The following is a 15,565-nucleotide window of genomic DNA, read 5'->3' on the forward strand; positions in this document are numbered from 1 at the left end:
GCACTTAAAATGGGTACTCCGCTGCTCAGCATTTGGAACAAACTGTTCCGCCCCCTCATGACTTCACAAGCTCCCGGCGCCAGCGTTCGGAACAGTTAAAAGGGGTACTCTGCTGCTCAGAGTTTGGAACAAACTGTTCCGAACGCTGGCGCCGGGAGCTTGTGAAGTCATGAGGGGGCGGAACAGTTTGTTCCAAACTCTGAGCAGCAGAGTACCCCTTTAAAGGATTATTTCACTTTACAAAAACTATTTATCAATGAAGCTGTAGCATCTCATCTCTTGTAACCCAGCCATGGCATTAGGTATGCGCTCCTAGCCTGGCCCCACTACAGTCAAGTGCAGACATCATGCAGGGCAGGGTTTTTGGAACGGGAGGGTTCACGGCAGTGGCAGAAAGTGTGCAAGGTCTGCCAGGAAATGGACAGGCCACAGGAGAGGACAGGAGCACCAGAAAGTGGCACAAACCTCAACGTAGGTGACAGGGTACAGTAGCAAGTAAAATCCACACAATTTTAATTTTTTTTTGTAAACTGTATAAACACTTTAATCCTCCCCAAGACTCTATATTCTATTTAAAATACTTGTCACAGCATATCTATACGCTCAAAAAAATTTAATTTTGAAAAGAGCAATAGATTTATCCTAGTGGGGAAACCACTGAAAAACAGGAAATAAGTAAGTGTCTGTGAATAATGTATTGACCAAGTGTGATACACAACTACAAGAGCTGCCTGTTCCTCATGGTCTCTACTCCACAAACCTAACATTTCATCGATATTTGCGAATGATTTACCATTATATGTGCCGCATTACCATCAGAGAGGCCAAGGCTACAGCAGATAAAATCATTAGCAGAATGACTTGTTCTCTTCCAACTCTGCTAGGGAACACTCTTCGAAATTGATCATTGGAAGATTATAGCATTCTATTTTAAAGAAAGCTACACTTGGAAGCACTGAACTGGGATCATAAATCCATAGCATATTTTCATGTAATACAAATAAGCACCAGGAAATAAAAATGTTTACTATACATTATTTCATCCACAGATTTATGGAGTGTTCACCCAGGTTGGAAACATATGATATGGTACACCAGTAATGAGGCTTCAATGTGCAACATCAATGAATAAAAAGGGGTTTTAATTGAGGCCAAAAACAATTAGTGATAAGAATGCCTTTTAAAAAGGAGGATTAAAACAACCCTAATGAACACATTTACATATAAATCTTTAATGAAACTAAATATATACACTATCTGGATAAACATAAAATACACATTTTGTTAGAACTGGCCACTGTAAAGAACCCGAAGGGTTATTCTGCACTGAGGTCTTTTGTTATTCTAGTTACTGTGGAAACGCCCTGTTCTCTGGATGGTCAGCTGACCTCTTGCTTTTCACCTGCTTAGCTCCTTAATAAAAACCCTTGGTACTCATCCAGGCCGTGCCTGTGAAAGAGTTCATACACCTAGATAGAGTTTGTACTGCGTCTTGTATTTCTGGCATATTTGACTCATTGGCTCTGCTCTCTGACTCCTCTCCTGTTTGTGATTTGACTTTTCTGTCATCTCTTGATACTGACTCTGCTTGTGGACTGTGACATATTGGCCCTTATTTACTAAGAGTGGAGTGTAGGTTTCTTTGTGTTTTTTTTTCCAAGGTATTTACAAAGGTTTCTCCACATTTTCCACTTTCCCTACACTTTGCTTTTTTTTTTTTACACATGCTCTGATCTGTCTGGTTTTTCTCAGCTCAAATGCACCACATTTTTATGTGGAAAACTTAGTAAATATGTTGGGTTTTTGTGAAAATGTTGGGAACATGCCCATTTTCGGAGACCACACACCCCTTTTCCCGGCGGCCACGCCCCTATTTCGGGTTTTAGCAAAATGGTGATTTAGTCAGGGTTTTTTTCAATTCTGGCACAAAATCTGGCGCAGACAGAATTTCTGGCGCAATGCGACAGAATCTGGCGCACAACCCGACAAAACATGTCAGGTTTGCAATAGTAAATGAGGGCCATTGTGTGTATGTTTAGTTATAATTTCTTTTAGTGTGTGTTATTCCATACAGTGTCCCAACCGCCGTCTGTATTGTAAGCTTATCTTGTTGACATTTTACTCCCTGCACTTATTCAGGCAGGGACTGTCACCCAGGTTGTGGACTCGTCGCCTAGGGTGTGTACGCAAGTAGGCAGGGCAAGTGGGAGTGGGTGAGTTCAGGGCTTCACTCTTCCCTGCCCATACATGACAGCCAGGTCCTGTTACTTATGTAGATCTAGCCAGTACTCATTTCCCCTCATACCACTGAAAAAACATGCACACTTGGCCAAAAGGAATGTTTAGGCAAGAGCTAAACACATTAGAGATGGATTTCTTGTGCCATGTAACAGCTACATGTGGTTCATAATGAGACCCCGATCACTGAATTGCGACACAGCAAATTTTGACCATGCAAACACATAGCCCTAGCCTGAATGTGTCCTTACGTGTGCTTAGAATATAGCCGTGAGGTAGAGATGACTATTAGGCTAGGTTCAGACTACGGAATCTCCGGGCAGAAAATTTCCACCCGGAGATTTTGAGTGCGGCCAGCGCTGACTGAATCAGTCGGCGCCAGGACCGCGCGGACACTGCAGTCTCCAATAGACTGCAATGTGTTCCGCGCGGATTTCCGCCTGAAGAAAGAGCAAGGCCATTCTTCAGGCGGAAATTTCCAAGCGGCTTTTCCGTTCACAAATTCCGAAGTGTGAATTTGTGAACGGAAACCCATTCACTACACTATGCATTTTAACAAGCGGAATTTCCGCCTGCAATTTCAAAGCAGAATTGCAGGCGGAAATTCCGTAGTCTGAACCTTGAATTACTGTTCTTTTTCCTCCGATAATAGCCAGAAGGAATAAAGGTGAAGCCTCTATATCAGGCAGGTTCTGTAAACACACTGCGGTTGCAAAGCTTTCCTCTGCCCCTTTACATTAAAAGGGTATCCCAAATGTCACTAATGTTCCTGAATTACACCACCTTTTCAGCTAGCTGCACACCTTAAAAGATACTCCAGTACTTAAAAATTGGTGCTTCACTGGAAAAATGTATTTAATTTTTTTAAATCAACTGGTGCCAGAAAGTTAAACGGTTTTGTAAATGACTTCTATTTAAAACTCTCAATCCTTTCACTACGTACTTATCAGCTGCTATGTTCTCCACAGGAAGTTCTTTTCTTTTTAAATTTCCTTTCTGTTTGACCACAGTGCTCTCTTCTGACACCTCTCTCTATTTTCGGAACTCTCTAGAGTACAAGCAGATCCCCATCGCAAACCTCTCCTGCTCTGGACAGTTCCTAAAATGGACAGAGGTGTCAGCAGAGAGCACTGTGGTCAGACAAAGGAAATTCAAAAAGAATATAACTTCCTGTGGAGACTTCCTATGAAGATTTTTAAATAGAAGTAATTTACATATCTGTTTAACTTTCTGGCACCAGTTGATTTAACTACTTATCCCCTATCTCAGTGATCTCCTGCCTGGTGCCCCGGCTCTCCTCATACACAAAAGCGCCCACCGCTCAATGCACGCAGCAGTGTCGATCTCTATGGGAGAAAGCAAAACGCTAAAAGTAAACTTATAACCAAGCCCTTAGACTATCATGCTGGTGGTGGCTTTACCGGGATTGTGGAACATTTTCCTTGAGCTAAAGAGGATGTTGTATATGGACAAATTATCAGATCAGTTATAAAATATTAGGCCATGCATTGTGTGTTGAGAGTGTTTGTGGAGAGGCTGAGTTTTGCAGACCCTCAAAAAGGAGTAGCTTTTATTATATTATATGCATTTTCTTCTTGCCTTCTATATAAGATGCATTCTCCCCCCCCTGCTGATCCTTCCCTGGTTGTCCAATGGCCTCCTACATGCCCCATCAGCTTGTTTACTAAAGAGGGAGCCCAGTAAACATGATCTTTACCTTCCTGTAGTTCCTCTCTGCAACGTTTGTCCGGCCTGGTGCAGGGAGAGTAAATGCAGGAAGCGGAGTGTCATGTGGACAACTGTTTTTAAAATAAATTATTAGTCAACTGAATAGTTGTTTCAACCCTAGAGATATGTATACACACACACACTGCAGATTTTGCTCTCCGATAAAACTGTATCCACTAAGGGTCCTCTGCTAATAAAATCAAAACTCAAGATTATTTTGTCATTGATCTTCAAAAGTGGCATAACAAAAAAGTTAGCTATTAAAAGTGTATATGAGACCTACAAGAGGCAGAATCAAGAGAATTTTTTTATATAACCTACATAATATGTAACTTCATTCTACTGTCAAAAATGACAAAGTGGTGACTGAAAAGTGACAGCTAGTTCACACCTTGTAGTGTAAAGGAAAAGAGGTAGGTGGATTTACATATGTTCACTGATCAGTTGGTGATCACAAGATTCCCCTTGCAAAGGACACTAACCACTTTAGCATTTCTGCTGTAGATGTTTGTGAATCTGCTGTGGTTTAATGTACAAATGACATAACCCTAAAACAAAAGGAACACCATTTTCTGAATGCTTAAGATGTTCTGGAACCAATAGTTTTTTTTTTATTGCTTTTATGAATTTGACAGTTAAGATGCTGGTATATGAACAAAGCTTTGATTTATCAATTGTATTCATTGTGTCAACCTATTGTTATAGTATTAATGTAGCCAGCATCACAAAGTAATCTTTTCTTTCTCAGCATGTGCCACAACAGCATATTTCTGATAAACAGTCATGCATGATAAGGACAAAAAGGTCCAATCTCTATTTTAGAAGTCATTATTTATATCTTTCCTCCAGTTCTCTGTTCTCGGATGATCCCGACAGTTCCTTTAATATACCCTTGGACTCCATATCTTCAAGCTCAGTGCCCCAGAGAATGGATACCAAACAAACTAAAAAAAAGTGTTTTAAGAGCTCAAAAAAGCACTTTAAATGAAATCTTTGGCAGAGATGTGTGATTCTGGTCTATACTCTTTTAGGACAAATCAATACCAGTCAATTGTGAAATGTAAAAGCACCAGAGTGCTTAGGATGTTATTAGCAGCCCCAAATGGAGTATACTATTCTTCTACAAGTAGTAGTGACATTACCATCATAACATTCTTGTTACAAGCATGAAGTACATACAATGTTCAAATCGAAGAATACATCCTGTGCATGTTACTTAATGTAAGCAATATAAACATGTTATAGATAATCAACCACGATTAAATAAATAGATGATAACCATCCCATATTTCAAAACACCTGCGGGATGTAGATACTATCGGGTAATAAAGTATGTGACTGTGGTGTTGCCATCTTCACTTCATCATATGTAACTGTACTTCTTCAAATCAGATTATTTATTGGAATAAGTTTGAGTCTAAGGCTTCATTGACCCAGGCTGTAGATTTACTATGTACAAGCCAATCACCATTTGTTTAAAGTTTAGTTTCCATAGCCAATTATTGGGAGTGAATAGCCGCACCCACGATCGCTTGGTCATTTGAGCAGTCGTATGCTTTCACTTCTGTCGGCAGCACATTCGGTGTTTACACAGAGATGTGCTGCCAACAATTTTATGCCTGCATGATCGAAAAGATTAGCCAACCAACCAGTATATGCTTGGTCATCGGCTCATAACAGTGAACACTGAGGATGACCCTAAAAAATCACTGGATGGTGCTAACAGACGAACCAAACCACCGTCCGGTAAATGGTGCTTTCTTTCATCAGTTAGTAGTCCTCATAGCTGTTCCTCACAACTTCATATCGGACCAAAGTTTTGAATGTTTCTGAACATCCACAAAGGAGAATAACAGATACATACATGCACACCTTTGCTACCACTTCTACAAGTCTAGAGCATAAAGGCATAGTGCCAGTCTCCTGTTTTCTATATTCTTCAGATCAGCTCATCGCAGGCTCTTTTAGACATAGCAGCAATGGAAACAAAAATGCTTCTATTGTTCAGTAACAGTTCTATGACTGATACCTGAGGTGGAGGAATTCATTTTTTTGTCATGTACACAACAAATCTAGTAATACGAGTGGACCCCTTAGAAAAGCCACCCAAAATCTTACTGAACTTATGCGTATCCATTTTGACAGACTTATTCCAAATAACTGGCGTTTGTGTAGCAGATTAAAAGTGATAGACATTGTCTAAAGACAAGGGGCACATTTGCCGATCACATTTCTCACCTGTACGTGTCCTCTACTACCACATTACAGCAATTACATTGCTTTAAAATGACATCTTAAACTAGACAATTAGAAAATATATATTTATATAAATCTGTCCATTTCAATTTGCCAAAAGCAAGATGTCCTTAAATAGCAATGACCTCAATCAAATGATTAATTAATTACATAACATTACAATAATTGAAAACTTAGCAGAATCTCTGATGCTTTCATTCTTCTTGAATATCATTCTTAGAATAGACTATTAAGCTGTTCATCAAAGGTGAGTAGGCAAGGTCAGCAAGGCCGTACCTCCTCAGCTCTTCATTACCTATTCTCTACGGTAATTAACAATGGCAACATTTGCATAAATCCCAATCTCTCTGATTGTTCTCTCATCCAGGGACAAGGGAGATTTATGTCTGCAACTGTTTGATTTTTACTTCACAAACCCACCAAAAATATCCTACAATGTCACAGGAAACAGAGCATGTCCTACATACAGCAAAAAGCTGAAAAAGTGCAAGCTTTCAGTTTAATAAACTTATTCCTCACAATTTGTATTCTCTCCACTTGCTGTTAGTATTCACTAACAGCAAGTGGAGAGAATACAAATGTCTGATCAGTGAGCGCGGTCCAACCCCATTTCTAGTGATCACGGGGTCCAAGGTCAGGTTATCCAGGATTAGAAAAACTGAGATGATTTATTTCAAAAACAAAGCCACAACTGTCCTTCTATTAAAGTAAATAGAGCCAAGTTGTAATACCTCACACAACCTGAGGACAGGTTGATGCAGTCTTTTTGAAAGATATTAGCTTAGCTTTTCTGTTTCTGTATAACCCCTATCCTACGGAGAGGTGATGAGCTGTGAAAACCCCTTCAAGACTTCCTGCACATGGGTCCAATATGCATATCATTTTTTGCATATAATTCAGAAACCACAAATTCACACCAATCCATGCAGATTTGTTGCACAGTTGCCACTGTGGGATATGTAAAAACAAAAATATGCATTTACAGTGCATTAAAGCATACAAGATCTTCTGTATACATCAATATAACTAAACGAGATGACCGCACCAAATCTGCAGCTAAACCATTTGAATGTGCCCCTGATTTATTGGAATATTTAGCAATTGCACTCACCTTTTGGCATTTCTGCAGGCAGGTAATGGGGCTCTTGAGCACTCACATGGTCCCAATCAAAATCATCATATAGATCCTGATGATAGTCACAGGCTGCTGGCCCATCATCAAAGGTACACCCTCCTAACAAAAAAACAAAAAAAAAAGCACAAGCCATACTTAATATGTTGTTATATATTCACCTTGTGACAATTTGTCATTATACTTGTGTGTGCTTTCTCAGATTGTAAACTGCTGCAGAGTATGTTGGCGATACATGAATAATAATTTAAAGAGTATAACTAATAGATGTATAAAATAAAAATTTATAAAACCACGTTAAAAAAAAAAAAAAAAAAAAAAACACATCTACTTTCTACAAATACTTCACTGCAAGTTTTACATTATAATATATATATATATATATATATATATATATATATATATATATATATATATATATATATTAGTTTTTTTTTTAGGGGAGGGGCGGCAGCTTAGTAGGAAGGAAAAGAAAAAAAGCAGACATAAGTTGAAAAGTGATTGTATATCACTAGGATATTTAATCATGCTATACTCTTAGTGACTCCCACTTATCAAAAAAAAATAAAAAAATTTAAATGGAGGGGTCACCATGCTGGTATAGCACTCGTTCTCAAGGCCACCAAGCTGAGTAAGTACTGTAGCCATCCCAATATCTTTGCTGCAATTCCCTAGGCAGTGGATAGCTGGAGCACTACTGTGCAGGCAACACAACATTAGAACAGTGCAGGGGGTCCCTTCATTCTCTGGATCAATAGTAACAGATCAGAAAATGATTCTAGCAATGTGCAATCACTTTACAAGAGGAGAACGGGAATAACCCTTTAGGATCTATTCACACGTACAGTATCTTGGGCATATTTGATGCTGAAAATTTAAGGCTGTGTTCAATCATTTAGTTTACATTGAAATCTTCAGCATAAAATCGGCAGCTTCAAATCTGCAGCATCAAATATGTGCAGGATAGTCAATAACAAAGCATAACTAATAGAGACTATGGTGTTTGTAGGGCAGGACTGGACTATATTACAATAAAAAATAAAAACAAAAACCTAGATGGCACTATAAAAACTATATAAATACAATAGTTTTGTTTGTCAAATTCTGTAGTATATTCTGCAGCCATCAAGCGGTTCTTGACACTTTTCAGGAAATATCTTTCCCTTATAACTGGCCCTCAGTGAACATTCCTGTCTTACTCAATTTCCAAATCAACCCTCATTCACTTTAACCTCTGTCAAAAAAAGAGACGGATACAATAAATTAACCCAAAGCGCCATTTTTTCAGCATTATTGTTTAAATGGCTAATGTAATGGATTCTAAATGATAATTCCAGACAGACTAATGTTGTTATTAAAAGAACATCAATCCAGAAATGTAATCAGAAAATTGCAAGCTTGGCATTAACTCAGGTTGGAATTATAGTTAACCTTTGCACTGCCAAAAAAAGTTCACATGCTGCCCAACTTTCTCAATATAAATTTTTCAGCCTACTTTTGTTAACATAGAAAGCAGAACTTAAGATCCATACAAATGTAATAGGTGCAAATTTTCCCGAATAATAAAGCATAGCATTCCAGAATTCCATATGCAACTTCTTTATTCCTGGTTACTTGTACATAAACAATGCTGTATAGAGACTGTCACAATACACATCCTCTACATTAAACAGTCCATATTTTTAACAGAAAAACTTACAGTAAATTATGCAGATTTAAGATAATTTTTTTATCCATCAGTCTCTTTCTGGCCACCTATAGGCAAGTACTATGATTCAAGTTAAGAGCCAGTGGTTGGATGGTTTGCCTGAAACCAAAACCATGGTGGGCCAGTTGATTTGGTAGATTTTTCACATGTACTTACACGTACTCTGCGCTGAAGAACATCCTTTTGCTTTCAGTTATAATTGGTGCCCTACTTCACAGTGAACTGATTTTTTGTGGATTAGAAACATGGGTGCACAGTGCAGCAGAATCCCAATGAAATCAATGGGACTCCGCTGCAGCAGAATGTCTGTGCAGAAGTATTTAGCAGGAGTGCTCCATTACCATCACTGAACAAAGCGCCAATCACTGTCCATCATAGTCACGTACACTGGTTGGAAAGGTGTGCGGTAAGTATCATTTCAATTTTTCTCTCAATCCCTGGCCATTGGTAATTTTTTGTTAAACCAGAAAAATCTCTAATATTAAGACTCAAACATACAGTCATGGCCGTAAAAGTATTTCTCACAGGAAAGGATTGCAATAACACATGTTTTGCTATACACATGTCTATTCCCTTTGTGTGTATTGGAATTAAATGGGCACTGTCATCAACATTTTTTTTGATATGTTGTAGTACTTATGTACTACAACATATCTCTAATATAGATTAATTTTAGTTTTTGCTTAAAATTTTAAATTTACATTTGAAAACCGCCCCCGTGACGTCAAGACAGGCAATCGGTCCTAATTCAGTCAGTCTGCGCTCGATCCCTGCCTGTCAGACAGGCGGGAGCCAGCGCAGTGAACGCCGGGGCTGCGCACAATGGCTCCCTGGATTCGCACGCAGCCTGTCCCCGCCCCCGGCATGAACAGTGAAATGGAGACACTATATCAGTGCCGCACTGAGGCTCCCTTAGTACAGTCCCGAGTCTCAGCAGTTTTATATTACACAGCAGGCTACTCCTATACTCCTCATCCCTAGATAACACATGTACTGCTAAACAGGGAGGAGGAGACCCCGGAGCAGCCTGCCATGCTATTCACTGCTCAACTATGCGCGCTCCCGACAGGAGCGCAGCATAGATGAAGTGAGGGCCGAAATCGGCACCCAGCAGGCATCAGTGACGTTGCACCTGCTGGGGGAGTCGGCTTCCGGCAGAGGAGAACAGAAGAGCCAAGAAGACCTGTTTGTAAGGTATAATTTTTAAAAGGCAGGGAGGGGGCTAGGGATAGATTACCAACAGGTAGGGACAGAAAGAAAAAAAAAGGGAGGGAAAAAACACAAATCTGACATAATGTCACACCCAACTCCAAAAAATGGGCTGCAAAAAATTAATGGCACCCTTTCAAAATAAGATTGTTTCAAACATGTGATGCTCCTTTAAAAACTCACCTGGGGCAAGTAACAGGAGTGGGCCCTATAAAAATCACACCTGAAAGCAGATAAAAAGGAAAGAAGTTCACTTAGTCTTTGTATTGTGTGTGTGCGTGCCACACTAAGCATGGACAACAGAAAGAAGAGAAGAGAACTGTCTGAGGACTTGAGAACAAAAATTGTGGAAAAATATCAACAATCTCAAGGTTACACTTCCATCTCCACAGATTTGCCTCTGTCCACAGTGTGGAACATTATCAAGAAGTTTGCAACCCATGGAACTGTAGCTAAATCTCCCTGCGCATGGAGGGAAGAGAAAAATTGATGAAAGGTGTCAACGCAGGATAGTCCGGATGGTGGATAAGCAGCCCCAAATAAGTTCCAAAAGATATTCAAGCTGTACTGCAGGCTCAGGGAGCATCAGTGTCAAGGCAAACTATCAGTAGACATTTACATGAAATGCTATGGCCAGAGACCCAGGAGGACCCCACTGCTGACACAGACATAAAAAAGCAAGTCTACATTTTACCAAAATGAACTTGAGTAAGCCAAAATCCTTCTCGGAAAACATCTTGTAGACAGAGGAGACCAAGATAGAGCTTTTTGGTAAAGCACATCATTTTACTGTTGACCGAAAACGGAATGAGGCCTACAAAGAAAAGAACACAGTAAAATATGGTGGAGGTTCAATGTTTTGGTTTTTTTTTTTGTTGCCTCTGGCACTGGGTGCTTTCAATGTGTGCAAGGCATCATGAAATCTGAGGATTACCAACGGATTTTGGGTCGCACTGTACAGCGCAGTGTCAGAAAGCTGGGATTGCGTCCGAGATCTTGGATCTTCCAGCAGGACAGTGACACCAAACATACGTCAAAAAGCACCCAGAAATGGATGGCAACAAAGAGCTGGACAGTTCTAGAGTGGGCAGCAATGAGTCCAGATCTAAATCCCATTGAACACCTGTGAAGAGATCTTAAAATTGCTGTTTGGAAAAGGCGCCCTTCCAAGAACACACAGACCTGGAGAAGTTTGCTAATGAAGGGTGGTCCAACATCACAGCTGAGAGGTGTAAGAAGCTTATTGATGGTTTTACGAAGCAACTGATTTCAGTTATTTTTTCCAAAGGTTGTGCAACCAAATATTAAGTAAAGGGTGCCAATAATTTTGTCCCGCCAATTTTTGGAGTTTCGTGTGACATTATGTTCAATTTGCTTTTCTTTCTCCTTTTTTGGTTTTGTTCCAATACACACAAAGGGAATAAACATGTGTATAGCAAAACGTGTTGCTGCAATCCTTTTCTGTGAGAAATACTTCACTTTCTAGAAAAATTTCAGGGGTGCCAACATTTACGGCAATTACTTTATAAAGTAACTGTTCAGTGTGAATACGCAAAACCCATCAACAACAAAAGTTGAAATAAAAAAAAAAAAAAGTTCTTGCTTAAACAAAAATCTTTGGGATGTTCCAGCACTATGGTCTTCCATCAGCTATCAACTAGGCAGAGTTGCAAAATGGAAAAGCCACTCATAGAAAGAACACAAAAAACAATATCTCTCAAGCTTCCCCCAACTCAATATGATTTCATTGGTTGACCCAAACCTACTCCAATGCATCAGCCAAGTAAAAATCTAAATTTAGCAAAGGAGCAATGGAAGAATTTGGTCTGGTCTGATGAATCAATTTTTTTTATACAATGAAACAAGGCAAGCTAGTGGAAACAGTGTGAAGCTGGGCAATGTTATGCTGGAAAACCTTGTGTCTTCATGTGGGGGTTTTGACACGTACCACTAACTTAAAACAGTGTTGCAGACAAAGTACAGCCCTTCAGCGCAACTGTATTCTTAGACAGACCATCTGTGGTATGTCCTGCAAAAACAAGTCTGTGGAGGCTGCACCTCAAAAATTACAGGACTCAAAAGGGTGTTGCTAAACTCCAATTGCCAGAATTATGGGGCTTTAAAGGTCTTGAGAAGTCCTTTTCTTGACAGGTCCCCTGTTTTGATGGCACAAGGGAGATCCACTGTTAACAGTATTAAAAGTGTTAGTCATTTGTAAAACACTTGACATGTTGTCCAGACATGTACAAAGTTTAAATCCCACCAGTCTCCTGAGACAACCTGCAATAGTCAATAACAGCTGGCTGAAGAGCACGCAATTGACTACCTGGCCGGCCGCCCGATCATACCAGTGTAGTGAAAGAGTGCGATTTGATTGACAACTGGGGAGTGAAGCTATTACTTACAATCGAAGTGGATCTCTAAGGGTCTTCTAAGGAATATTAGATCATGTTCACATTACAGAATTGTTTTCAATAGGATTCTGCTGCACCATGAACAAGGTGGAATTTCCACAGCAGATGTTTCCAGTTCAGAAATTCCAATTCTAGTGTCTGCCAGAAGAATAAACATGTTAAATATTTTGGTAGAATCCGCTTATAAATGCATTGCCGTCTATATAGAGACAGCGCATTTCCGAGTGGTCCAAGCGCCTGCATGTTCCAGCCGGAACTTGCTATTTGCAGAATGTCAACCCGTGTTTTGTGGGCAGACGACATGCAACTTTTCTGCTGTTTGAACATAGCCCAAGAGGTCTAGTGAGTATGCACAGAAACTAAAAGGTTTCCCTCTCTAAGGCCAATTTTTACTTCTAGATTCCTTTCTCGCACTTGCAATTATTGGGGTAAGTGGGTTTAGGTATACTGGTTAAACATGACTGGCATTTAAAATAAATAACGCAACCAATGGAGGAAATGCGCTCCTTATTATCCCCACATGATGCGGTCATGTGAAGTAATCTTGAGTGGTCACAGCCTTGGAGATAAACCAAAGGTACTTTGTTTAGAAACATTGAGAGACACTGTCATAGAGAACACCTTTAAAGCCTGAACGTGTCCGAATGTTATATGTATATGTTATTCTCTTGTCAAATTGCTGACTGCACTTGTTTGCTCTCACCAATATTCTTTGTAAATCAGGTCAGGCTGGGCTTAAAGGTTGGGGGGCAATTAATAAACCAACAGAAAAAGAAAAGCATGGGATACAGGATCAAAGCCTAGGCTGGCTGGCTATTTCACATTGAACTGCATATTTTTCCCCAAGTGTTATTGGATGTTACAGTGGCAGAGATGGATACGCACAGCATTGATTTTGTAAGATAAATATTATGTCTATATGAAAGGCTTTTGTTTCTATAAAAAAAAAAAAAAAAAAAAAATACGGCACCACTGACAAAAAAAGCACCAAAAGGCCCAAACATTCACAAATCCCGATTCACTAATATTTCAGCTAAAAAAAATTGAATATCAATTAATGGACTAAAAATGCATGTAAAAAAGCCAATTAAAATTCAATACAGTAGGAAAAATCCTTTAAAAGTAGTTTCAAAGAAAGAACACTGAAATAAGTGATAACACACCTCACGTTTTTGGAAATAGATTATATCTTTTTATGTGACAAACCTGAGAAATGATACACTGCTACAGATGTAGAGTAGCGAGTGCACAGCCTGTATAACCGTATTTAAAGGGTAGCTCCCACCATCTTTTTTTTCTGTCCCTGCCTATTGCCCTTCTATCCCTAACACCCTCCCTGCCTTTATTTTATTTTTTTTACTATTTTTAAAATGGCATTTAGTCTGCCTGGTAGTGTGCCCACTACCAGGCAGACTTCCCCAGCAGGCAACACGTCACTGATGCCTGCTGGGGGCTAACTTCCACCCGTAGTTTTCGTAACCGGGTGCCTCCAGCTGTTTCACCATTACAACTCCCAGCTTGCCCTGACATCGATTGGCTGTCAGGGCATGCACGGAGTTGTAGTGGGGAAACTACTGGAGGGACACCGTGATGGCCCATCCCGCTCCCGCCGCCCGCAACCCCCCTGGCTCCGCTGCGCCGCACAATTTTGTAAATTTTTAGGGCTTCCATTTTTCTCTAAAAATGACACCTAAATCAAACCTTTATTCTGTAGGTCCATACAATTAAAATGATACCCTACTTATGTAGGTTTGATTTTGTCGTACTTCTGAAAAAATAAATAAATAAATCAACTACATGCAGGAAAATATATACGTTTAAAATGGTCATCTTCTGCCCCCTATAACTTTATTATTTTATTTTTCTGCCTACTGGGCGGTATGAGGGCTCATTGTGCCATGATCTGAAGTTTTTATCATTCGTTTTTATTCTTTTTTTTATGGTGTAAAAAGTGACAAAAAATACGCTATTTTGGACTCTGGTATTTTTTGTGTGTGCGCAATTGACCGTGCGGTTTAATTAACTATATATTTTTATAATTCGGACATTTACGCATAAGGCCATATCACATATGTTTATATTTACATGTTTGTTTTTTTTAACTGTGAAAAGGGAGGTCATTTGAACTTTTATTATTAGGGAAGGGGTTAAATCACATTTATTAACTCTTTTTTACCCATTTGTTTGCAAGGTTATAGCCCCCATAGGTGACAATAACATGCAGTACATTGATTGGCAGCTCTGTTCAATGCAAAGCCATAGCATTGCATTGATCAGTATTTTCAGCGGTCGATTTCTCCCTGGTCAGACGCGCCGGAGCCAGGTAACGGACCCTCCGCTCACGTCCTAGCTGATCAAGACACCGTGCTTTCACTGCGGTGGTCCCGATCAGCCCGACTGAGCTGCCAGGAATGATTAACTTTTATAAAAAAAATTTTACAGTTTAGACGTGACAATCAACTTTGAACACCGCAACTAAAGGGTTAATTGCATGAGTCACCGTGATTGGTGATGCGCTATTGGCCCCAGGTCCCGGCAACCGTTAGACGCCGGGACCGACCAGATGTGACCCGCTTTATATCGTGGGAGCAGGACCAGGACATACAAGTACACCCTGATTCCCTAAGAGGTTAAAGGGGTTATCCAGCTTAGAAAAAGGTGATAAGTGATCGATTGGTGGGGTGGTCCCGGTGGCTCTGTTCTCCTCTTGCATGAATCGAGTGTTAGCACGCACCCTCTATCACTATGGGAGAGCCAAAGCCTTGTATCTCCAGCACTTTCATAGAGATACATGGAGGCATTGGAGATGGCATGTCAACCGCCACTTCATGCAGTGGTCGACACAGCTCCGTACTGGAGGATAGTCGGGCAGGAGATTGC

General features: G+C 40.0%; 1 protein-coding gene across 14 annotated transcripts in view; it reads right to left on the bottom strand.

The window, feature by feature from the left end:
- PTPRK (protein tyrosine phosphatase receptor type K) overlaps positions 1–15,565 on the bottom strand; it is a 400,600-nt gene that overhangs the window by 326,743 nt on the left and 58,292 nt on the right. For all 14 annotated transcript variants that reach the window (XM_056566508.1, XM_056566504.1, XM_056566511.1 and 11 more), the window contains exon 2: positions 7,334–7,456. In XM_056566508.1, coding sequence (XP_056422483.1) covers positions 7,334–7,456 — 123 coding nt within the window. The remainder of the gene's footprint in view (positions 1–7,333; positions 7,457–15,565) is intronic.

The sequence above is a fragment of the Hyla sarda genome, chromosome 3 (genome assembly GCF_029499605.1).
Source record: "Hyla sarda isolate aHylSar1 chromosome 3, aHylSar1.hap1, whole genome shotgun sequence".
Taxonomy (NCBI): domain Eukaryota; kingdom Metazoa; phylum Chordata; class Amphibia; order Anura; family Hylidae; genus Hyla; species Hyla sarda.